The sequence below is a fragment of the Triplophysa rosa genome, linkage group LG8, assembly GCF_024868665.1.
Source record: "Triplophysa rosa linkage group LG8, Trosa_1v2, whole genome shotgun sequence".
In the NCBI taxonomy this organism is placed as follows: Eukaryota; Metazoa; Chordata; class Actinopteri; order Cypriniformes; family Nemacheilidae; genus Triplophysa; species Triplophysa rosa.
This window is the reverse complement of record NC_079897.1, coordinates 22,339,112-22,366,453: the sequence shown is the minus strand read 5'-3', so window position 1 is coordinate 22,366,453 and position 27,342 is coordinate 22,339,112. Positions and strand designations below refer to the sequence as shown.

Sequence of the window (27,342 nt, the reverse complement as noted above, 5' to 3'; positions counted from 1 at the left end):
AATCCCTTCTAAACTTAAACGGTTTATTTGTTTATTTTGTATATTGTATAAATATGTACTTTTAATGCAATACAGCTCGCTTGACCTTTAACTGTTGACTCTTGAAAAAGAGAGAGAAATAAAAGGCTTGTTTACTCACGCTGTTTTTCCCCCTGACTGTGCATTTCTCCACATCCTTTGTCTTCCATGTCAGTTTCTGCCACACAAACAAACACAATCATGGACTTGTCCCTATTCACAACATCTGCAATGAAAATCTTATTTACTTCAATAAGCATCACAGATAATTAACAAACAGGGAGAGGAGACTGAGCAACAGGGAGGAATTGAGATCTCACAGGTTGTTAACAAGCTATGTACGTTTGCGTCTGTGGGTCAGGGGTGCTGGTGTCATTAGGTCAGGTTGTATTACAGACTGCCCCCTGTTAGCCCACCCAACATGAACACCAGGCAATCAACACACTCACACAAGCCATGACGGACTGAAAAAAAAATACAAAACATCACAACGATTTACCACAGTGGTATCTGAGGTCTCACTCTTAACGGTTAAGATATTATTGTCAGAGGGAGATCCAGAGAGGAAGAGAGTTTTTTCAACACTACTGCATCACATCAAAGCTATCATTGACAGAACATTCTAGCTCTAGTGGGATGCCTTGCAGTTGCCTTCGAATATTGCTTCCTAATGGTCATGAAACCTCATAAGAGGCCAGTCTGGAACACAGTGTGTACAGTATGACAAAAATGTAGCTAAAGTAATGATTTTGCATTCTAAAATGCATAAAAATATAGATCATGTTAATAATATTTATTAAGTAAATATAATAATAATAATTTATGAAATACTATTTTAACTAAAATACTGTAATATGTTTTATACATTTTAACTTAAATCAGTGTTTCAGTATTTATATTATATTTACATTTGTAGAATAAGGATTCTATCACTTTCTCTGCCAAACTGGCTTTTTTACTGAGGTTATCGCAGTGGGATCGTGAAAGGATAGATGCAACGTTGTCCAAAAATTTAGACAAAATGGGGTCTTTTTATACTGTAGTAGGAGCACAACCGTGATAAACTTAAAGTGACTCATTTGTAGGCACTTCACTGGGTTTGGAACAGATTAAATAACATAAAAATCACGAGAGATCAAACTTTTCTTGTTCTTCTGAAATAACTATGCACATAATCTAACTTTCAGGTCTAAAATCTCCCAACACATTTTACCCAGTCAACTTATTGAAACCCAGCTGCAAAAATACATATTTCAGAATATCCATCACATATGCACTGTACATTTCAGCCTTGACTTTTTTAACCAGTTATAATGTGATGCAGGTTTTCCAAAGAGGTCTATACCGGTGAATGGGACTGTGTGAACTACATCAGACCAGAAAGCAAATCCATGACCAATAGATGTCATTAACCAAAGTCTAAGGTACGATAGCAAAATCAGCCGGTTTAATTCTAAGTATCTGACAGAATGGGAAATGATCGTGTAAAACCAAATTACAGCTATTTTTGGTGCAAGAGACCTTGACTAACATTCCAAGTGGACCTCAGGGAAAAATATACAAATCTACACAAGTGTAGAATATGAGGCCTTTCAATGGCCCATAAAGAGAGCTGCTCATTTGAAAATTAGATTTCTGAATGGTCCTTCCCCAAAGACGAATAAAAGAAAATATTCCAATATCACACACTTCAGTGCAGATCTGTGAGAAAGAGAACCATGACTAAAACAGGAAGTGGAGGGTCAGGTGAGTTTACCTGTTGGGGGATGAGACGCTCCGCTGAAGCGCTGAGGTTAATGGCAAAAACGTGATCTCTGAAAAGAGAGACAAAGACTCAATATTTCAAAAAGCTGCTTTTTGAAAACCAAAATGAAATATGCTCTTTCAAACTTGAAAGTTGCTTGAGCCATTGAATTTCTTTTGTGCAGGTTCATTCGATACATAACAATATACTACAAATAACACCTCAAGTTAAATTGAAAGGGGCAGAAGATAGGAGAGAGAGCAAGAGAGAGCATTAAAGGTAAAGAGGCATACAGAGAGAAAGAGGAAATGGAATGAGTGAGAGAGAGAGAGAGAGAGAGAGAGAGAGAGAGAGAGAGAGAGAGAGAGAGAGAGAAGGGAGAGAGATGAGAGAGAGGAAGAGAGAAGAGATGACGAGAGAACGAAGAGAGAAGGGAGAGAGAGAAGAGAGAGAGAGAGAGAGAGAGGATGATAACAGAGAGAGAGAGAGAGAGAGAGAGAGAGAGAGAGAGAGAGAGAGAGCAAGCACCCATCTGTCTGCAATCCAGGTCTGAATGATACTGATTGGCCCAATCACCCAACCCTTATCATTAGTGCGTGGGTCTTATCACTGCAGCCGTCTGGAGAAACATTCCCTGTGTGTATGAGACAGAAGGTTTGGAATTCCCAGCCAATGTTGCATCAAGAATCTTCCTGGCTGTAGTTTTCTCTGCAGTGGTGCAGTGTAACTGTGTGTGTGTGTGTGTGTGTGTGTGTGTGTGTGTGTGTGTGTGTGTGTGTGTGTGTGTGTGTGCGTGTGACTGAATTGGCATTGCATACCTGGCAGCAATGTAGAGCATGTGGTTAATCCGCAGCATCCTCTGAAAATCCAGCCCCAGTCTGGCAGTGTCGTTATCGGACATATTCCCCTGGAAACTGGGGTACAGGTAGGTGTCTGCAGGAGGGAGGAGAGAAAAGACATCAACGGTGTAATGTTAACAGGGTTCCTATTATTATGACCAATGAATTTCCATGACCTTTCTATTCTATTAATAGTCCTTGATGAATCCATAAAAAACACCTTAAAGAGACTGAACTCTTAAACAGCGATCTAATGCTTTACATCTGTGCATAAGAAGATAAGATTTATTTACTATATGATTTAAGACCTATTAACAATACCCAGTACACACCATGGTCTCTTAGTCGCCATTCCAGAGCACATTAACAATAACCCCACATTGCTGTTTTTGCATGCGCTACATTAAAATGCACATTAAACTGAACACACACAAGTTTGTTTGTTACATTAAACTGTTATCATTTGCACTGGGCCCACTTTTGCACATTACAGATACTTCATTGTCATTCAACATGCAACAAAATTATGGACATCCTGCACTAGTGCACAGTTCATGTATTTTTTCCCATTTGTATGTACTCATAGCTCTATTTATATTCTTATTTTTATTTCTTTTGTCTATTTATAGTATTTTTGTACCACTTTAATGTCATTGATATGCACCAGTACACCAAGTAACAAATAACATGGCAATGAATGTGATTTTTATTCACAAAGACTTGATTCATTGAAGTGTGTAATTTTTTGGAGGATTTATTGATAGAAATGCAATATAATATACATAGCTATGTCTTCAGAGATGTATAAAGACCTGACATAATGAAGCGTTAGGTTTTTATTACCTTAGAATGAGTTCTTTCTATCTACATACACCACAGGTCCCCTTGCATGGAATTCACTGTTGTTTCTACAGTAGCCCTAAACGGACAATCTGCTCTATAGAACGCGTTTCGTAAATACGTTATCTCCTTCGGCAAAGAACCGAAAACGTGAAGACATCTTAGTTTTGTGTCAGCCGCCGTAGTGCTTTGAAAGGGAGCGGTGGAGTGAGCCATTGGTTGCAATTCGCAACCTCACCAATAGATGCCGCTAAATTTTACCCATTTCTAGGTTTGATGGCCGTAAGAACTCAAAATGAACTAGAAATGTATAAATGTTTGAGGTTTTTGCACCACCTAAAGCATTCAGTGATTTAGTTGTACTCCTCTATGATTTCATAATTTAACACTTTCTAATTTACTGTAAAAATGCATTCACAGATCAACAGATACACTCATATGCACACATGCTTAAGATTGAAAAAAAAAGACTGGTGCAGGAGGTTTGAATCTGGCTTGCATCATATCTCAGTTGTTTACATCAAAATAAAAGGGGTTTCATATCCCAGATCTCCTTTTGCAACAAGCAATGTTAATGTGCGTGTTAACATTTTGACATGGCAAGCACTATTTGCAAATTCTTCTTCTTAGTTATGCCTCAAAAGGTTTATTTCTATGTCAAAAGAATGAATGTCAAAGAAGAGTCAAGAGGTACTCCACAATGTTCTTCATTTCGCAGCTAAATTGACCAAATATTTTTTTCCACATAACGATTTAAACTCTGGATACCTCAGTTAAACAGTGCAGACAGTCAAATTTTTATCTGAACTGTGTGTGAACAAAACTAAATTCAAAACGCTGTTTAGCAGAGTGCTTAGCAACTGTAATCTGCTACTGTGTGACCATAGCAATGTTTCTGGAATCTCACAGCTGTAAACAAGAAATACTGTATAGCCACAAACAGTTTAAGCCATTTGGTGTCAGATATTTTTGACCAAACTAGGTTAGCAACAGGAGACACATTAAAACCCAGCGTTAAGGTCTTTGCACATACAGTCCGAAATTTTCGTATGCGTTTTTTCGTATTTGGCTCTCGTTTGTACGGTGTCTCTGAATTGTTATAAAAGGCCACTCAAAATACTTGCTACAGATGCGAAAACGCAGAAAATGATGGATGAAAAATTCGGACTCAATGTGCAATGGGCTTTAGTCAGCGTTAATGTCTATGCTTTATTGATGGTCATTCAAGGGATACTTTAACCAAAAATTTTAATTCTTCCATCATTTTCATCCTTTCCTTACCAAACCTGTATGGCTGTATTGTTTCTTCAGCATAACACAAAAGTAGATATTTTGAAGAATGTTGGCAACCAAATAACATGGGCCCCTACTGACTTCCTTTGTAAGTACACAAAACCACCGAGACCTTTTTTCAAAATATCTTCTTTTGCGTTCCACAGAGCAAAGAGTCAAATACACGTTTTGAATGACACGAGGATGAAAAAATCCGGGCAGAATTTTAGTTTTGGGTGAACTATCCCTTTAAGGTGCTGTGATCCTTTCAGACCACATAACGTAGGACCTGCACAAGAAGATGTTCACACAACAGAAACAGATATATTTGAATAAAAAATGGGTTGTACAATATAGTTCTCACTCCCTTCAAATAACAAACTTTACGCAGATAGAACAAGATCAAGCAATCAGAAACGGAAACTGTTTGCAGGTACAGTGCATGTAGCCACGTGTTTAAATGATAAACTGCTCACAGCAAAACATCAGAATGCAGAAGCGCATACACATACAAGCACACGCACGCACAGGTGGAAATAGTTGATAAATGGGCCTCATTACTCGTGTGATGTTCTTCTCTGAGAGCTCTATTAGCCCAGCTATCTGTAGCAACGGCTGTGAGGCTCGGTATCTCTTTTTGATCCACAGGAGGCTGCGGACTCGTCTACTCTTCCACCTCTCTCAAATAGAGGCCAGTCATTTCAACAGAACAAAGCACCTAGCAGGGCTCATGTACCTGCTCAAACATAACCCCTGAGTCACCGCTGTCCGTCATGTGACATCCATCATGTTTTTTTTTAATGACGGGTACTTCAGAGGAAACGATGGGAAAGAGTTGTGAGCCGGACTCACGTTAGCGTTACAGCTCAATAAGTGAACAGCTACGCCACAAATTTAGCAAATTCTGGATTTTCTGTCTGTAATAAATGGGTAGATAGAAAAATCTCAACATAAAACACTAAACACATCTATTACGCATCATTTGCAATTGAGTAGGCCTTTTCATATCCCGCTGCAGGCTACACGGCCAAGACCGAGGGGTTTGTATTTGTCGATTAGTAACAAGTTCCCAACAGCTCTGAGTGATGCTGTTTTCAGAACCAGTGCGTCTGGATGCTAGGGAGCAGCGTGGGGAGGTAAATTGGGAGGGGGTAGATTAGGGTTGGGAACAGGAAGGTAGAGTGGGGATGGACTTGGCACCCGTGACTGCTGATATGCGATTTTGGCCTGGGAAACAGTTTGCGTCTGCCAAGACCTGATTGCTTGGCAGGCATTTTACTTTTAAACTCTGCGTACGGTTTAATGCCTCTATTGCTATACTGTGCGAGATACTGCATTCATAATTCAAATTGCCTTTGAATTACAGAGATCTGACCAAACCGAGGTCCTTTTTCTCCCCGAAGTTCAAAAACAAATCTGTGATAAATCCTTATCACAGGAACGTATTATTGTGTTTGTAAATCTGAACTGCAACTATTATTCTCATATTTTCATGTTTCATACTTAAAGAGATAGTTCGCCCAAAAACAACAATAAAACATTTGTTCAAAACATTTATGACTTTCTTTCTTCTGTGGAAGAAAAATTTAGATATTTTGGGTGAACTCTCCATTTAATATGTGAATAATGGACATTCATAACCATTTAGCTGCGAGTTTGTTCAAATAACTAGTCGGGCCATCTGTCATCTAAAGAAGCCAGCCATCTAAAGAAGCCAGCCACACATCATGACCCATTCCTAATACTTACGTTCACTACCAACGGTGCTGATAGGCTCCAGGTCCTGAGGAAAGGGTGTGGCACCATGGCACAGGTGAGTTAGGCAGGTAAAGGTGAGCGTGAGGGTCAAGGCCAAGAGGGGCCGCGACCCCAAAACCACCAACCTCATTTCAGCAAGAGCATAGAACTCAGCCACACAGCATGACCCAGAGTGAAGCAAACGCTACCTGAAAGAGACCAGAAAGAGAGGAAAATTGTCAAATTGGTTTCAAAACACTTCACCTTAATAGACTTGCATGTTTCTACTTCATCTCTAAAGACTACCCGACTGATCATCTCGTACGTTATTGAGCGACTGTGTCATTGTTAATTTAGTTTAATATTTAACCTGCAGTCTCAATGAGTTTGCCAGCGTGATCTTTTTTAACAACACACAAACGAATAGAAGAAAAATCTAGCTGAGGAAATAAAAAGCGAAGCACTGAGTGGGAGAGCACTATAGGTGATATAACAAAGGCCCCTGCCTGGGGGACACCTTGCTCATTGACTTAAACTGTGCAGCCTTTCACAGGTGACTTAACTCAATTAACCGCAAAGGCTGCTGGGATAGCGTTTCAGTCTGTCAGCTTTTACACGAGGCCAGCGGGGATGGATCAAAAACGTACTTTCAGGGGCAGGGGAGAAATGAAAATCTCCTGCCTGAGAGTCCTATTGAAAATGTCTCTCAGGCTGAATTATTAATAACTGCTTGAGTGTTTATATTAGATTCATAATGGACTGGGATACTAAGAGTAATGGGTTCAGCATCAGGTTATTCTCCACGATACATACTTTAATCCAGTGGTTTTCAACTAGTTTTGATTCAGGATTTTACATCAAGCATCAAGTGGCAACCCCACACGGTACCAAATGTGTTTATCATATCAAAGCAAAATGTCTATATTATTAAAATGTATATTGCTACTCATATTACTATTAAAATCACCATGAACTGGATATGCCCAGACCAATAGTATGGAAATCTTGACGTAAGCTAAACACAAAAAAGTGACAATTTAATTTCTAAATGTCAGAGCAAACTACGATATAGACAAACAATGTTTATCCTCACTGCAAGAGAAACCCATGTTTAATGTGGCCTGCCATTTTTTGCGTTGCATATGTGCCAAAATACCAACACATCAGCAGCATAATATATGGGAAGCATTTAAACCTCCCTTTAAAAGTTTATCATACATTTTGCTTCATCTTAACTATGCATGATTACATGGTTAGCTGCATTTAATGCTCTTCCGCATCACAACAGACCTGCAGCCCATTTTACTGTTGCAAGCCACCAGACCTCAGCTTCAGTAAACAGATTTACAGATTAATTTGTGTCTTATGAGAGGCCAGCGTGCCCTTTAAATTTGAATGGCCAGTTAGTATTTTGGACCAGAACACAAATAGTCGTCTGCTGTTTGAGCTTTAGCACTTTGGCAGTGTCAACATGGATATAAAGTCCCATCAGTGTTAATGTCACCCCACACGCCCATGTGAACACACACCCTGTCAGGGCTATACAAAGGGACATTATGGCCGTTTCTCAATTCCAAGAATGGAAAAGAACGGACTTGTGTTCTTGTGGAGATGAACGCGCTGCAGTGACTTCTGGGACTTCAAGCGGATTCCGTAGGCACGCAAGGCTGCATACGATGCATCCTTGATATCAAGAACACATCCGGGTACTTCCATGCGTTCTTGAGTATTGGACCGGACTTTGACGGTTAGAGAACACGTTAGACGTAGAGCAAGAACACGAGGACACATGACTACTGAAGAACGCATATTGACAAACGGCCTCTGTCTGAATATTAGCTCTTCGCAGAGCTTTGCGAGTTCCTATGCAGAATGTTCACACATTTAACAAAACATGCCCCGTTTTTGATTATTACAGCAAAAAACTGTAAAACACCACATTCCCCAGACCGAAACTCAAATGTAGTGTTTTTTTCACGTAGACCACTTCAGAAGACGTAAACTACGCTGGTCCAGAACTTCCGGTTTCAGTTTTTAACACTGCACAAATGAACAAATAACAACCAACAGAATATTTAGCAAATATCTTTAAGATTGAATTATATATGTAAAATAATCAAATCAAAAATATAATCCGGAAGCGCTGCTGGACCATCTTGCAAGATGGTCTACAGAAACAAACAAGCACGAGGCACAAGCAAATGTATATCAGTCTCATGACCGCAGAACCAAAGCAGAGCTTCAAAGAATCAATTATGGGGCCAAGATCATGTGAAACAGAAACAGAGGAGAAGAAATAAGTCTTTTCCAAACAAACCTGGGGTAAACAAACTGCCCCAATAACATCTAAGAACAAATCAGTTAAGTGAACCCAAGAATAACATTTTGCATTGAACAGATTTGTGACTGGAGCCAGAATCAAAATAAAGTTTGACAGAGACACCCACAAGAAACAATTATAGGACACCTTTAATAAATACAAAACCTCAGGTATTCCTACAGGTATCAGGTCAAAGTACTCCTTTACAACCTCCCAATAATTATCAACATACAGCTATCCCTTTCGCTCAAGGCAAAGCACTCTTTAGAGATCCAAAAGTTTGAGACCTCAGAAGAGCGCAGCACAGATACGAGCAGACAGCCCATTCCTCCTCTCTCCTCTCTCCGCTGTCATTAATACATGCTCCAAATGGCACCTCAATCAGCACTCAAGGCTGATGTGTGCACTGATAGGGCTGGGAAACCAGTGAATGTGTCCCTCAATTAATTAAATGACCTAAATGGATTTGGACTTAATTACTTTCCCTCAGCTCACTCTCTCTGTTTCTGTAAAGCTCGGCACATTCGGCCTACAGGCTACGCAAATACGCTTTCAGTAACAGCTTTGAATTCTTGGCAAAATGATCTCAGAGGCTGGATGAGAGGCGTGTCATCACCATCGCACGGGTGGAATGAATGTTAATATTACATCAGCTCTTTTTATTTGTCTACTTAGGACATTGTCTGTGGGATATGGGATGTGACCAACCTTCAGCCAAATATGTAAAACTTTGTCCATTTGTATGATCGTATACCGGATGTTGCTTTAACAACATTGACAATACAATTACAGTATGCTAATCTGATGTTAGCAAAAAGATTATACATCATTATACAGTGTAAAATACCACTATTAAGCCCGCCCATTTTCAAGTATGCTTGTTTTGACCTGACTGCCATACTATCCAATGTATATATTGCTACTGATATACTCCAGAGATGCACCGATATATCGGCCAATAATCAGTATCGGTCGGTATCGGTAAGAAACATCACCAGTTTGCTGTTCAATAATAATAGTCATTATATGAATTAATAACATTCATAAAGTTAAGAAAAATTTATTTAATCTTCAGAATCTGGAGTGTATCGGCAGATGTCACTCTGAATAATCGGTTATCGGTAGAGAAATTTAGTATCAGTGCATCTTTAAAATACACTATATTGAGTTTAAAGCCACACCCACTTAAATAACCTCACACCAGTTAATATTAAGCCAAAACAACTGTACAAGGTCAAATCCACAGAGCTGCATTGTGTAAACCACCTACCAAAAGCTTATTATGATCCATGAAAATCCCCTTTAATGGATACAAACGGAGACCACTAAGTAGTTTTCACTCTCTTTTCCAGGCAGGTTGCACACAAATGCATGTATGCATCTTTGCAAACTGTTTACGTGTTTCTTACTCTAATCAGTTTGCATTCATGTGGCGTCTGTGGTAATGTGGGGCGCCGATAAGCAGGCAGCTGTCTATATGTGACTAAACCCCTGCTTATCCGCTGTTTCCTCCACAGGGTCAGCGCTGGCTCTCCATCGGCCCAATGAGGCCAGTGCTGCTGGGGTCTGCGGAGGCCCTCTGTTAATGAGGCAGAGTTGCTGATGCAGCGGAGGGTGGGGTAGGAGGGTGACTGAAGAAGCTGCTCTGAAGTTTGAGAAAGAGAAATCTCTTGAGCTCTGGATTGATTATCCGACATTCATTTGGATTTACCAGTCTTTTCCGGCACTTGTAAAGCGCTCACAGAGGCCGGCGCAGGAACCCTGATGGGAACCGAATGGCATCTTTTTATAGCGCGGGACCAACGCAGTCATGTCACTTTTAAAAGACCTATATTCATTTACAAGTTGACTCTATCAAACAAGTCTTTTATCACTGCTGGCCAGAGACACGCTTGTGATAAAAACTGCGATTAAAATTTCACACGGACAAATTTGAACTCCATCAGAGGTTTATTATACCGGGGTAAGGAAACCTCACGCCAGCCAATAATGGGTAGAAGGAGAAAGAGAGAACAAGAGAGAGTGCATCATTATTTATTCAAATAAGAGTCAGGCTGTCTATAATGTAATTCTCTTTGTCCTTTGACACAGGGAAAAAGGACACACTTCATTCACTCGCTTTCTCTCCTCCCTCCATTCTTTCCACTCTGGGACCCTTTCACACCATCAGAAGCAGAGATTGAACGAGCCTCCCCTCTGTATACATGGCCCAACATAATAAAGTCTGGTGTCCCTGGGCTCCTCTGTCATTTCAAACACGATTAAGCACATTAGCGCTCTGGCTCTGCACGGCCCATTACCCAGCAACCCTGCTGTCAGGGACCCACAAGATGCTGGGGCAGAGGCCAGACCTAACCTTACAATACATATATAGATCCCATATAGATTGTACAATAGAGATAGAGATTTTAAACTCTCGAAAAGATTAGATCCCATCTGAATTACAGAGTTTCTCGAGCCACGCGAGTCTGCAATGACCCCTTAAATCTCCTGGTTTTCAACTAGGAGCTGTTAATAACTGGGGGTTGAGAAAAGAAGGCTGAACGATTAATCATATTTAAATTATAATCGTCAAATAAAGCATAATCGTCATAACTTTAATGTGTAATACAGCAAGCACAAAACATCATCATGATAAGGTCAGAAATTGGTCATTTACAGATGATAGCACGCTTTGAAAGTATAATAAGTATAACAGACTGCTAAGTATAATAATATGCTATAAAATTATTTTTTTTAAGTTCTAAACAGACAAAATAATCGTGATTATTAATTGTGATTAAAAATTGAGGAAATAATTGCACAAAAAATTTAGCAAAATAATTGTGTTTATTAATTGCAATAAAAATTGTGAGCAGAATACTGTAATTGCGCAAAAAAATTTGAGCAAAATGATCGTGATTAAAATTCGGAGCACATAATCGTGTTTTTAATTGCAATTAAAATTTTGAGCAAAATAATCGCGATTACTAATCGCGATTAAAGTTTGAGCAAAATAAATGTGATTAAAATTTTGAGCAAAATAATTTACATTTAAAAAATGAACAAAAAATAATTAAAATCGTAAGAACAACTCAGTAGCTCAATTGGTAGAGAATCATACTAGCAATGCAAAATCATGGGTTCTTATAAACACAGATATTGAAATAATACCTAAAACGCCTAATAGGTCACTTTGAATAAAAAAAAAGTGTCTGCCAAATGCATAAATGTAAATGTACAAACCCTATTCAGATATTCCGAGGTTTTAACTGAGCACCAGCAGCGTTTCACTGAAAAAAGTGGTATAGACTGTGTCAGCTAAAAACATGGCTGATTAGTGATGCTACGAGTTTAAATTACACCTTCCAACCTCGCAATGATGAGAAACCTTGACTGAATGCCTGTTTTTCACAAATAGATTGAGGTTAATTGCTGCTGAATCTCAAATACACCATCCTGTGTATAAGAAGGCAAGAGCCGACTCCTCGCTTCACTGGAATCTGTAAATCCAACTTAATGTTCCACACACACACTGGTGGCACGCACACTCGGAGCAAATGTTTCATATCTTTGGCTTTTGTGAGCTAATGAATTAGAAAGGCTGGTGGTCTCAAAAGACGCGCAAACCTGGACTTTGGTTCATCTTTAGTCTGACAAATGAGAGTCAGGAACTGATCAACAGCCCACGTTCGTTCAGCGCAGACAAAAACAAACAAATTACCAAAACGACTCACTGGGTTTTGGGTTGAGGAGGAAGAACAAGGAGGAACAGTGTCACCGTGTGTATGCTGGTGTGTGCGTGTGACTTTGAATCACAAAGACAACATTGTTGGTTTTAGACAGCAGACATCGACTTGTTTATGGCAAAACAACCAATCATTATCACAGACCTGTCTCATGATATTATCACATGATCCAAGGGTCACCTAGCAGGCTAATGCATGCATGCATGCATGCACGCACGAAGTCACGCACACGCATACACACCGCTGACAACAGTACTGGGTGACATAACAAAAAATGATATTCCAGAAATTAAATACAACACACTAATAAACATCAAAATTTGCATACATCGATTTATTTATTTTTCATTTATTTTGTGATTAAATATTATTTAAAAAATGCTACCTATAGACATCAGTAAACGAAACAAAGAAATCAGATTTCTGAAACTAATAAATTAAAATGAACAATTTAAGGCGAGTAAAAGTTACAGTGTTTTTGCTACTCAAATTGCGTTGATGTTAGTGTTAATTGTTGGATTTTCTACTAGATTATGATATGTATTATTTATTTATTTTATTTTCTAAAATCCTTCATGGTGCAACTTTTTAAAAGCAGTCAAGAAAATAAGGTTCGCTACTATTACTATTATAAATCAAAGGCACGATTCAAAATGTTGTGTTGTCTCATATTCAACAAACAAAAGACGACAAGGGATACAAAAGGAAAAGGAAGACTACAAAATAATGATGCAGATTTAAAAATCTTAATGGCCAAATAAAAACGTTGGAATATTCACAACAAATGTTTCATTTGCAGATGCCAGAAAAACACTGCAAGTACTGTATACTGGGAATCAACATCTCTAAACAATGCTCCAGCATTTCCCTAAATCAATTGGGTCAGTTTGCAGGTATGAATAGATCTAGCATGCTTTAAAAAACTCGATATTTCTGGCACACTGTCTGCCTGTGTTTTAAACACTGATCCAAATGGCTTGCTGTGTGCTATCCGTCATTCCATAGCCCATCTCATCGGGGACACGATGCGGACACACAAGCACACACACAAGAGCCCCTAATTAGATTTCCAGTGAGTGACCACCCTGCTGTTGCAGGGCTAGATGAGAATTAGACTTAAAGAGTGTCGGGCAATTATTGAGGGTCTGCCCCTGCAGAACAGATGATGGAGGGAAAGAGAGAGAGAGAGGAGAGAGAGAGGAGAGCGAGCGAGAGCGAGAGCGAGAGCGAGAGAGAGGGAGAGAGAGAGAGAGAGAGAGAGAGAGGTGAAAGAAAACTGCACATCTGACAGCACAAAGTTAAGAGGCCATTATCTTGCCTCATAAAACAGACATGTTTGCCCTTATCCCAAGTCACATATTTAAGTTTTTAATCTACTCTGCAGAATATCGACGTATGGGATAAGAGCAGGAACTTTGGTAACCGTAGAAACCAAAAGGACATTAATATGCAGACAATACCAGTGTGACAGCAGACAAAGTCTGCTCAAGAGCAGAGAATAAGAGAGAATGACAAATAGCTGACAGACAGACTGGAAACACTATGACCCTCATGTGGGATTAAATAAAAAATTGAATCCCTCACTCTTGCTCTCTCCTTGTCTCTGTGCCAAGGTTATTACTGCTAACTAAAACTTGCATGAAGACAAAAACTAGCCGTGAAAGAATAATTTAGCACACTAGGGCCCTATTTTAACGATCTAAGCGCATGGTCTAAAGTGCACGGTGCAGGTGCACTCAGGGCGTGTCCGAATCCACTTTTGCTAGTTTAACGACGGGAAAACGGTCGGCGTGCCCGGGCGCATGGTCTAAACGGGTTGTCGCGACTCTCTTAATGAGTAATGGGTGTTTTTTTGGGCATAAAGTGCAGTAAACCAATCAGAGTCTCATCTCTCATTCCCTTTAAGAGCCAGCTGCGCTCACGCCATGGCGGATACGCTATTTACACAGCGGAATTTGCAAGAGCAAAGACTGGACGCTTCTACAGAGAGGAAACGCATCTGCTAGTGCGTGAGAAGACCATTTACAGGACAAGCAGATTTTTATCTTTATGTACACAATAATAATCCTTTACATTGTACTCCATTTATTTTTTATATTTGGCATGTTTGTGTGCTGCTGCGCTTCCCCCTGTTAATAAGTAAAGTGAAAGACCCGCCCAGAGGCGCATTTTCTACTAACGCGCTTTTAACATAACAAATAAATAATGCACCAGTTACTTTAGACCAGGTTTTAGTTGGTCTATGGCGCAGTCTATTTTCAGTTCCTCAAAATAGCAACACGCCAACAATGCGCCTGAAACGCCTCTTTTTTAGACCAGCATGCCCACGAGCGCACAAATGAGCGCAAATGCATTTGCTATTTAAACAAGGCGGCGCAGGATGGGAAAATGAGAACTGCGTCGGGCTGAAATTAGTAAAAACACTTCTGTTATCCTTTACTCACTCAAATCTGAAAAAAATTCTTTGTTCTGTTGAACACAAAGATAGATGTTCGGAAGAATGTTAGCAACTGAGATTGGGCACCACTGACTACCTTTAAAATGGTTCACAAAGGTGCCCCAGAACTGTGTTTTCTTAAATTCTTCAAAATATCTTCTTCTGTGTTTAACAGAACAACAAAAAAAATACAATAATTCTTTCTACTATGGTGGTCAATGGTGCCCCAGAAATCTCAGTTGCTAAGATTGTTCCAAATATCTTTGTGTTCAACCAAACAAAGGTTAGAATTTTCATCCTTGGGTAAACTATCCCTTTAAGAAACACTAAAATGTAATTGTCAAAAAATGCCAGCTGAACAAAAACTGATTTATGTAGCATCACAATGAGCAGAAACTAAATTGAAATTGAAATCAAACTACAAACCAAAAGGAAAATAAATAAGCATAGTCTGTTTGGCACCTACTGGAACGGCAACATGAAAAACCGCTTCGATTAAAAGAATCAGAGGCATCTGATGTCACATGGGTGTCTGATCTGTCAGCGAGAGGTCACAACCTTCTCACTATCAATGCCAGTCAGCCAATCCCTAAGGGAAGAAAGAGATCTGCCGCGGCCACATGGGTTCTGCCTCCCTGACAAGGTCAGTCCGAGGGAGGAAAACTCCGGTGGGCTGAGCCAAGCTGCAGCACTGCCTCTGCAGGGAATGGAGGAGGAAACGAGAACATCACTCTTCATCTCACGCACGATGACAATTCCTGATTTTCCCATTCCAGTCTGAAATTCCAAGAGGACAAGCTGTCAACGTCTGTCTTTATTAGCATGAGGCTCGCTGCGTGAAATGTCATATCTGGTCAAGGTTTGCACATGGCACATCGAAAAAAGGAAAATCAATCGCTGGCTGAAATCGCCAGTTCAAATCTTATTCAAATGGAATTCAGGGTGCAGAAGTTTTTATCTGATGAGTTATACAAGATTGCTACAATGAAAAAAGATCTAATCACTTTGACAGCACGAATAACATTGTATCTACTATGGGTCATCTTTTTTTACCTTACATACTGTACGTAAGTTCTGCTTATGTTTTTTAAGAATGATGGTGTGTTATGCAACATGTTGGCATTCATGCAAAGTCAGAATTTGTAAAAACAAATACAGCAAAGTCTGACTAGACATTCAGCCTGTCAATAGACATTCACACCTCCCTTTAAAAATGTATTTAACTACCCTAAATATGCACAATTACCTTGTTAGTTTCCCTATATTCTTTTCATCATTTACTCCCTGCTGTCCAAAACCAGACCACAGCAGAGCTGCGACCCATTTCAGGTGTAAACTCAATTACTCTACAGCAGGCCAACAAACAAACGTTCAACTGTTTGCTTTCGTTTCGCTCAAGTTTTTCACTCTTGCAGAGTTTGAGACAACATAACCGTCCAGACGTTGACCAGACATCAGAGAGGCATCCGTGCCAGACAGCAGACACTGGCTGAGCAGATCAATACAACAACCACAGAGACTCTCCTTTACCGTCTCCCAGCCAGGCAGACTTCACAGACGACTGCAGAATTAACCAAGTGCTACACATCCATCCCTCACTTACCCCTCTTTTCATCAGACCTCGGGCTCACTGTGGCACACGTTAAATTTGCAAATGAGTCGTTTAAACAGGGGGAAATCAATTCTTGTCGAGATGACCTGACAACAACCTCTTCAAACAAAAGCCCTCTGAATTATGCAGGCTACTATGAAATTGTCTCACTCTTTCCTTTGACTGTTAAAGCTATGTATGCAAAAATATGTTTTTTTGCTTGATCTCGTTAATATTTAAGGTTGTTATCTAGAGGCATTACCTGTCTGTATTGACAGAAATTGGAGCCGTCGTCCCCCGGCGGGTATTATAATTGGTGGGTGAAGTGTGTGTGTGCTGGCGGAAAAGAGGGAGCAAAACATGTTTTTTCCCTCAACTTTTTCAAGCAGGTCTATTTTTATTATTAAATTCTGGTTCTTCCGAAAAAACAAAAACAGCCCAGGGATCCGACTGCTAAAGTCATCACGCATGCACGCATAGACTCGGCGGAGCATTCCGGCAGGAGAGCAGGGAGTGGGTGGTTATGTGCAGGGGTAAGCGAGGAATCGAGAGGAGGAGTCTTTATCAAAGAATCGCAGTGTAGTCTGTCAAAATCTGCCCGACGCTCTCTCCTTGCTTCTCTTGCTCGAACCAAGCACAGCATGCACCCGTTCCAATTAGAGAGCTCGAGAGAGAGAGACAAAGAGAGGGAGAGAGCCGCTCTGATCTCCAAAGGAGACATCAGCACACCAACAAAGAATACATAACTGTCATGCAACATACTCAAGTGTAATAAACACAATATTATTATAATTATAATCCAGGTCTGTGTTAGAATACGACTGCAGTAAGGATGTGAAGCCGGGAATATGCTGTCAAATAAACAGCATGAGAGGATCTGATCACAATAAGATAAATAATCAGAGTGTAAACCAGAAATAACTAACCGGGGACTTGACACCTGCGTGAAACAGCTTCATGTACTCTGGAGTGTGTGATCTGTCACTAGTGGCATTCGCGAAGGCAAGCATCACTATTACAGTTGCATATACTGTGACAAGGAAGGAAGGAAGGAAGGAAGGAGGGAAGGAAGGAAGGAGGAAAGGAGGGAAAGAGGGAAGGAAGAAAGGAGGGAAAGAGGGAAGGAAGGAAGGAAGGAAGAGGGAAGGAGGGAAGGAAGGAAGGAAGGAAGGAGGGAAAGAGGGAAGGAAGAAAGGAGGGAAAGAGGGAAGGAAGAAAGGAGGGAAGGAAGGAAGGAAGGAAGAAAGGAAGAAAGGAGGGAAAAAGGGAAGGAAGAAAGGAGGGAAAGAGGGAAGGAAGAAAGGAGGGAAGGAAGGAAGGAAGGAAGGAAGGAAGGAAGGAAGGAAGGAAGGAAGGAAGGAAGGAAGGAAGGAAGGAAGGAAGGAAAAAAAAGAAAGAAAAATTGTCACAGCTCTTTAGACAAAACTCTGAAATATTCCCATGGGATGCACACAGACGTGTGTGTGTGTGCATATGAGTGAAAGACCCCTGGTGTATAGCAAAGACATGCCGAGCTCAGCGTCTCAGTGCCCTGTAAAGAAACCCACCCTCCCAAATCCCCAAGCACACACACATGCTTGCACACACGCACACGCACACGCGCACGCGCACACGCACACGCACACGCACACACACACACACACACGCACACGCACACACACACACACGCACACACGCGCACGCACACACGCGCACGCACACACAGCTGTGATCATACATGCTGTGCTGGACAGACATGACAAGAAATACACACTCACTCACATACTGTCATGCAGCTGTGATCATACATACAAACTGGGCTGGACTGACACGAGACAAACACGCACACACAAACACAAACAAACAAGTGCAGAGACACACACAAGCAGGAGACTCATGTCATTTCAGGCTGGTTAGTTTCCAGTGACAGGTCTGTATTCAGTTTCAGTGCTCCATAGCCCAGCTCATAGGCTCACACACTGATAGCTCCGGGTGTTATCATATTCCCGTCACTACTGCATTGTGTTATTTACATATTTCTTTACAAGAGCTCTTGCTGTTTGTATTTGTGTTCCACCAGGTTTGACAGCTCCACCCTAATGTGGCTGTACACTATGATTTCCCAAGGCCATTATATTTCATTACATAGGAAATTGCATATAGTTGTTAAAAAAAAAAACAGATTGTGAAAGCAACCAGAAAGCTATTTAAGTACATGGTATAAGGTCAAATATTTAGTCATTAAAAGTCTGGACAGCTTGACCTACCAGACACGCATGAGTGCTGACCCAAACTACAAGCGGTACCACACAACCCAACAAGATCATCCAACTTTGATTTGAAAATGTAAGAAGCTCTTCATTAGACTTCAAATACAATCAGATTTGCTGTGTTCTTTTTTTTACATGTTTGGCTTTTCGTGTTGAAAGAACAGACACACGATGCCTGGTTAGGACACCCTCACAAACATTGTATTCAACCCTGTGCACTCTGAACTGAGCCCAATCTGGTATTTACTCATCCAGCTGTTGTCAGGAGAGTATGTTACCAAACCAGCACTGACAGAAAGCTCTTAGAGGCTTAGACCACACAGGTCACACACTACAGCCGTGTGGTAAACGCCTGCAGGTCACTGGGCCACATGGTCAAAGGTCAAATTCCTCTAAATAAACTAGCAGTCAGGAGTTGCACATAATCTCAAAGAGCCTGATCTGAAATAACACTTTAACAAATATTTTCCAACAAAATGGTAATGGTTTTAGATTGCTCCCATCTGACCTCTTTCATGACAAAACACATACTGGTGGCACTGCATTTAATCCGATCAACTGGAAGCTGTGAGAGGGCGCCTGGAGTGTGTGTTTGTGAAGGCATATTGATATATTAACTCTGAATTCTGATCACATGCTGAATGACACAGATTTGTCTTGTTTTCCAATGGGATAATCCCACATGTAATCCTAATATCAATCTCCAAACCATAATCTCAATCCCAGACCTGATTAAAATATCAAATGTGGCTCAGAGACCACTCTAATTAATGCTTGTGTTATCATGCCATTTCCTCCATCTTCTCTGCTTTTCAATTAAATTCATAATCGCTCTTAATACACATCTCTAACGACCATCAGCCGTTAACTATCTACAGCCGAAAAGCAAAATGACTAAACTTTAGCAGAGCGACAGTGAGAAAGGAACCTTTCGACACATCACTGAGGGGTCTGAAGTCAATCCTTACCAGGGGTGACACAAATCCTCTCTTTTCCATGTTAACTGTGTTTCCATGTAATATATATAACTATGGCGATGTGTATAATGAAGCGTTATGTTTTTATTACCTTAGAATGATCTACTGTGTATACACCGCAGGTCCCCTTGCATGGAATTCACCATGTTGGTTCTACCGTAACCCTAAACGGACAAACTACTCTACAGAGCGCGTTTCATAAATACGTAATCTCCATCGGCAAACAAGCGAAATTGTGATGACATTTTAGCAGTGTTGGGTGTAACTAGCTACTAAGTAATTAGTTACTGTAATTTAATTACTTTCCCCTAGAAAAAGTAAAGTAAGGGATTACTCAATTTTTTCCTGTAATTTAATTACAGTTACTACTGATGTAATTAAACTAAATACTTTGTGTAATATATGTGTGTGCAATAGTGAAATTGACATCAAATTTAAAGTCAATCTTTAAAATCTTTGCTTTAATGTACAATTCTCACATTTGTAATACTTGTACTACTTTATGTAGTTTTATATCATTTATTTGAATGAATTAAAAGAGCCATTTCATGTCTATCCTTGAATCACTTCTTAACTAATCAAGGTTGATATAGGATATAGAAAGTAATGAGTAATAAGTCATTAAATACTTTTTGGAGAGAATAATTTGTACAGTAATCTAATTACACTACTGAATATGTAATTAGTAACTAGTAATTCATTACTTCTTCAGAGTAACTTCCCCAACACTGCATCTTAGCCACCGTAGTGCTTCGAAAGCGAGAGGTGGAGTGAGCCATTGGTTGCAATTCACAACCTCACCGCTAGATGCCACTAAATTTCATAAACTAGACCTTTAACAACATAAACGTGTAGTGGTCCAAGGCATAAAACAAAAGAAAATAGGACGTAAGTGTTGAAGGCAAGAAAATAAAATACATTTTAAAACACGCAGTGTTAAATTAATAATAAAGAAATATGTACAACTGCTAAAGGTTAATTTTTGTCAACATTTACGAATACCACAAGCATAAACAGTAAATGACCTTTAAGCAATAAACATCTATTTTAACAAAAAACATAATACATAGAAAAACGCATTTTAATTTATTACGCCTTTAATCCCAATCTACAGCACCCACTGGTCCAAAACACAATCTCAAATATGTTTTGATCGACTTTGATATTGTTGCCAAAGTATTATACATTCACTGAGGCCTGACAAATTAGCTCAAAATCTGTTGCATTGTACCCGTTGTTAGGGCTCAATTTTCTGCTACACACCCAAACTCCAAACCAAGAGGAATGTAGAAGATGAGCATTTGTATGTGTCGATGTAGAAGCGACAAAGTGTGTGTTCAAGACTCTTGCTGTGGTGTCATTAAGCATGTGTGTGTGTGATGAATGCACTTCGCTTGTCAGATTTGAGATTCTCATTAGTGTGAGCAAGAGGCAGAGAGAGGCCATTACTCTTCAGTCTCACTGACACATCTGTGTGTGTTTGTTTGTGTGTGTGTGAGAGAGAGGGGGGGAGAGAAAGAGAGGGAGGGTAAAGCCAGTAAGATCAGAATCCTTCAGAGCAGAGTTATCCAAATTGAATCAATACATAAAGGCAGTGAGCCAGTGCTTGGTCACGTCTGGGGTTTTACTAGTGGCACCAGCCATCACACACACACACACACACACACACACACACACACACACACACACACACACACACACACACACACACACACACACACACACACACACACACACGCACACACAGCGCTCATCTAAACACAACCAGTGATTTCAAGAAATCTCGATATATAATGGCTACGACTCCGCCACCATATCTCTGTAACACGAAACTTACCGCAGAAACACAGACGCTCGGTGCGTACATTAGTCAGACACAGATACGAGTCCGGGATGCCTGTATCCCACAACCACCGACATCATTTACGGCCCTCAGAAACAGCTCTCCCAAGAGGGGTCTCATATCCATCTCTTACGCTACATGCAACAGAGAGCCTATTTCCAATGCGAATGGAGGCCGGGATGTGTTTTGAAATCGTTCGAGTGGCTGCACCAGCCTGGAATCGGAATATTATGAAACGCAAAGAGGGTTTAGTTGGCACGGGGAGAACGGTGAACATGAGCTACGGATCGATGAGAAGAAAAAAACAGAGAGAAGAAGAAACAGAAGAGGCTTGCGTGGTGCTGTGGTTAGAAATAGAGGCTATTTAGGGCGTTTTGTTGACACGGGTGATGTTTCTCAGTCCACTACTGTTGAGTCGAGAGCAGAATGTTCAGAGACACTCCTGGTCTCTCAAGTGTGATGGGGGAGATGTTTCAGCCAGTAAATACGCCACAGGTGGATGCTGGAGGTTATAACGTATATATTGTTAAGCGAGTGCAACTCAAGTAGTAAAGATGGTCTCTCTGAGAGTCCCGTGGATGTGGTCCTAATTATAGTGAGGAGGAGGGGAAAGAAGCACATTTAGACCTCGAGAAATACTCAGATCTAGAGCTCCGGTCCTATCAACAGATCAAAGGCCTAAATCTTCCGGAACACGCCCTTAGGCGAGGAGGGACCACTGGATGAAGCGAAACGGAGCTGTTAAACTCTTGGAGAGCGTTATGTACTCTTCTGTGGTGCACTGTAAAGGCAATTCTATTTTCTCATTAAAATGTCAATTGAGCAACTGCGTTACTTTAGGGTTTCTCAGCACTACAAAGTGAAGTTAAGGGACTTTACAAAAATTGCCTCTAAACTTTTAGATTACTCTGTGGTTAAAGGAATATAAAGATTTTGACCCTAGGCTGTTTCTGTGGCTTAACTGGTAAAGCATCGCGCTAGCAACACAAAGGTCATGGGTTTGATTCCCATGGAACACACAAACTGATCAAATGTATCGGTACACAAACTGTATAGACAGTTTCAAAGCAACTACATAAATAAACAGTTCTGCGCATGCACTCTTTTGTGGCCCAAACTAGGGCTGTCACGATTATTAAATAATCGTCTCATCGCGATTGTTTGACCTCATCGCGATGGTTTCAGATCATCGCAATTATTGCACATCTCTATAGAAGACACTAGGGGGAGCTGTAGTGCATCTGCATATTGTATATTTTATTGTATATATTGTAACTAAAGCATGGTAATACTTGTAAATTGTACCACCACAACACAATCACTTAAAAAAAAAACTAAAGCATATACCATAAAAATAACCTGCAGTACAATTTAATATTATTTCAGTGTGAAAACCAGTCTACCAAAATCTCATTAACATAGAAGTAAACTTTTATTGTAGTCTCGCAAGTGAGAAAAAAACAGATTAGAAGCTTTTCTATGACTGATAGTATTTTAATGGGGGCTTCAATTCACTCCTGATCTGATCAATTTACTTAATTTACAAGTATTTGGCGAATGTATTATTGACGGGTAAAAGCCTAAACCTTAAGTATGATGACCCAATTTTTTCCTATGTATTTCCAACAAAAAGAACATAGTCTTCATATTCAGAACAATATGGTCGTTTCAAATCTGAATAAAAAATGTGTGAGAATTAAAAGTCAAAGCTCTAAAACAGACAATTAATCGTCATAATCGCAATGATTTATTAGACAATTAATCGTCAGCCAAATTTCATAATCGTGACAGCCCTAGCCCAAACTTAACTTCCGGTTCCGGTACACATCCACAAAGAATAGAGTCCCTGTAGATTATTACAACCAAAAGAAATACGTACATTAGCTGGCAAGTTAAAAGAATGTCTAGCCAGTATTATTTTGGGTTACCAGTAGAAGAACCGTTACTTGGCTAAACTTAAATGCAACAAAGTAACACAACCCATTCAACAAACTGTTTATTTAAAAACATTCAAATACAGCAAAATTCAACAAATTGTTTTTTATACAATTATACAATCAAATAATAATTTAAATCAAATATTAATCTAAATTAAATCCAAATTAATAAATCTTATAATTATAATATATAATATTATTTGATATATATATATATATATATATACTGTATATTCTTATAATTATAAATAAATAAAATTAATCTAAATATATAAATAGTTATATTATTAGCCCCTAGCCAGACCGATCAACAAACATAGATGTGTGCGTCTGATGAAACCGTCAATACACAAACTGTATAAAATGCAGTAAATGGTAGTAAAAAATACATACGCCGTAATAAACTCACAATAGAGATAACAAAGTGAGGCAAAAAACAAAATACACAATTTATTTACGTATGCTTAAATTACCAACTAAATGTTTTTGGGTGAAGTTACATCCAATCTTTCAACTATATCGTCATGACGACGCAACACCAGTCAAGCCTGTAAGCCCAGATGCTTTCGTGCGTCTGCATAAGGATAGCAAAGAAAAGAGGTGATGCATCTTCCATGTTTACGCAAAGACACGCAGGTAAACTCAAAAACCACTGGCTTAAATCAGCAGAAAATAAACTGCTTCCCGTCTGTCTGCATACATTCATAATGTCAGACAGAGAGAACCATTCAGAACACGTCTAAGCAAAAGCCATGTGCATCTACCTCACAGCAATGAACAAATGTTTTTACTGTCAAAACAGATATTTGATGTCACACGTTGTAACATACGACCATTTTAGACTCAAACTACGCATGGTGCATTTTAACCCAAGCAGCACTAAAGCAATGTAGATGCAAAAGACCCTGCAACAGGCCCAGACAAAAAAAAAAACAAGACACCAAATCATGTACATACAGCAATATTGATATACAAAATGTTGTGTGCAATAAATGAAAGATGGCTTACGATTCAAAGAGTTTTTTAAATCTTTTTTTAAATTTACAGCTAGACAGATTTATACTTTTTTATTTTAGTTTGCCATTTTGTAAGGTGAAGAAAAAGACTATTTTTTTCCAACTGCATTAAAACCATTATATATTCCTTACCTGTAATCAAGTGAAGGTCATGAAAAATGTATTTTCAATATATTGTTTTATCTTCTTGACTTGTTCCAAGGCTGAATAAAGCTGAAATTCTGAGCAAAACTGAAAAGCCGATTTAAAGCTGTTAAATAAATGACTATAATATCAAAAATAATTCCTCTCTAGTGTAATTTTATTTTATAAATAGGAACGTGACTGTATTTCTTCACAGTAAACCAACTTCCAATGGTTTAAAAGAGGGTGGGCATTAACTATCCAGAGGTCCATTTACGCTCAAAATAGAATTAATTCATCTTCTGCCAATTCTTTTGGACATGTACGCCGGACCAAATCTAAAAGTAGAACACCATGTTTTATTCTGCTTATCTGTGGAAACAATTCAGGTCAATCAGATATCACACCCAGAAATGTCACCACGAAGGTCTGATTTATACATATCTTACCGAAAAAACTCTTTTCGGTTTGAAATACGAATAACGCAAACGCCCCCGGGCAACATTTATCCACGGTCTAGGAATCAAGCGTTATTAAAGTGCCGCTGTGACTGAACCAGAATGTCAATATACGCATCACACTTTACCTGCTGCAAGATTTAACATCACATTAAACGGGCAGAAAGTGTGCGGACAAGGTTGGCCTCACTCGCATACACACACCAGCTCCATAAATATTGTAATGTGACCTCGGGGCATAAACGCAGTGTCTGTGGGAGCAGCAGAGGAGTGAGGGATCGTCTGCCTTGCTGGTCATCAGCGCAGGGTACCCCTTTCATACAGACCTTGGAATCAACCTGATGGGGAAAGGCCTGGTGATACAATGTCAAAAGAGCGCCAAGGGGCTGACAATGTGTGTGCGCGTCAATGTGTGCACGATTGCAAGTGCTCTTGCGTGTAGTGCAACGGAGGAAAAGACAGACAGAGGGAAGATAAGAGGGCAAACGTTAAGAGTGATTCACCGCGTCTCTATCGTACAATTATCAGATGAGAGGGTGCGAATGTCTCTCACAAAGGCCAGAACCCTTTGTGAATAAAAGCCACTTCTTCACGTCTAACACGCACATTAATCACGAGCCTCAGTCGGCCGTTTTGAGTCTCATCTTCCTCCATTGTTAATGCTAAGGGCATTTTTTCCCAGTAATTTTTATTCTTAATGAAACCAATGTAATCCTTAAAGGGATAGTTCACCCAAAAATGTTGTACTCATTGACCATCATTGGTTGTGTGTCCATACAAGAGTCAATGGGCACCGCCGTTGTTTGGTTACAAACATTCTTCAAAATATCTTCTTTTGGGTTCTGCAGAAGAAAAGAAGTCATGCAGGTTTGAAATGACAAAAGGGAGTAAATAATGACAGAATTTTCTTTTTTTGGGTGAAATATCCCTTTAAAGCAAAGTTGAACAATAGACTATGAAGAGAAAATCTTCGCAACAGTGTGTATTACATTCTCCGCTGTGGGTTTTTTTGCCCACGTATAAGCAAAACGCTACTTACCAAAATCGCGTCTGATTGGTCGGTGACTAAGCTCAAATCTAGGAACTCACAGTTATCGCATACACTTTAAAATGGGCTTTACACGGCATCATTTCTGTTTAAACAGACGGCCTGATCTGAAAAACACTTCAAAATGATGAACGAATCGGAAGTTACACGATTAAAAATTAATAATAGATCAAGCAAAGGTGGTTTAACAGACTTTATGACACATCTCTGAGGTTGTGTGTGTAGTAGCTAAACAAGAAGTGTTATACCTGTCTCACATGTTCCTTCACAGCTCAATCTGTGCTATCAGCGCTGCTATCTAACCCTCTGCAGAAATCTGTTATACCATCTCGCTTCATTCAATGAAGACCAGCAGGAGCCGAGCATCATGGCATCCCTGGGAGGTGGGCGGAGGTTTTAAATCCAGCTAAATGCATTTATCTTCTTTTGGCAGCTTTCCAAGTCCTCCAGCTAAGGCGAGATGGTACCGGAGGACACGCCAGCACTCCCCTCATGGGCAGATGCATACACAAGTGCACAAAATTGCGTAAGTTTTGTGCGTGTCGGCTTTTGGAGAAGGCTGGATGTTTGTGGTACAGTGTTTTTCGGAAAACAAAACACAGCAGGGGGCTGGATGCAAATCAAAGTAAAGGGTTAAAGAATAAAAAGGAATATGTCAAATGAGAGATGAAAGATCAACCACAGCAGTACAAGCCTACACAGAACTGTGCTAAAATCTTAAAATCGCATATAAGATGCTTTACCAACATTTTTAAAGACAATGTTAAAGAATTAAGGTCAAAAATATATATTTTTTAGTATTTAGTATTTTTTTAAGTTTGTATAAATGTGGTTTAATAATTATAAAATGTTAAGTTGAATTGTTTTGGAGTTTAGTTTATTACATAATAAAAGTTTTAATTAATAAATACATGATTAATCATAAAGTTTTAACTTACTAGAAACAGTTAAGACTGTAAACAGTTTTATCTTCATGAAAGGTAAAGAGCGAGGTTCAGCATGAGGTAAAGAGTGAGACATGTTCTGCATGAGGTAAAAAGAGAGACAGATTCTGCATGGGGTAAAGCGAGAGAGAGAGAGAGAGAGAGAGAGAGAGAGAGAGAGAGAGAGAGAGAGAGAGAGAGAGAGAGAGAGAGAGAGAGAGAGAGAGAGAGAGAGAGAAGAA

The 27,342-nt window shown here is 39.7% G+C and overlaps 1 protein-coding gene across 4 annotated transcripts in view; it reads right to left on the bottom strand.

Moving 5' to 3' along the window:
• Positions 1-27,342, bottom strand: part of sema6e (sema domain, transmembrane domain (TM), and cytoplasmic domain, (semaphorin) 6E) — a 119,352-nt gene that overhangs the window by 36,436 nt on the left and 55,574 nt on the right. For all 4 annotated transcript variants that reach the window (XM_057339721.1, XM_057339723.1, XM_057339725.1 and 1 more), the window contains 4 exons: positions 6,463-6,659; positions 2,581-2,695; positions 1,775-1,832; positions 140-196 (listed from right to left, as the gene is read on the bottom strand). In XM_057339721.1, coding sequence (XP_057195704.1) covers positions 140-196; positions 1,775-1,832; positions 2,581-2,695; positions 6,463-6,601 — 369 coding nt within the window. In that variant the 5' untranslated portion in view covers positions 6,602-6,659. The remainder of the gene's footprint in view (positions 1-139; positions 197-1,774; positions 1,833-2,580; positions 2,696-6,462; positions 6,660-27,342) is intronic.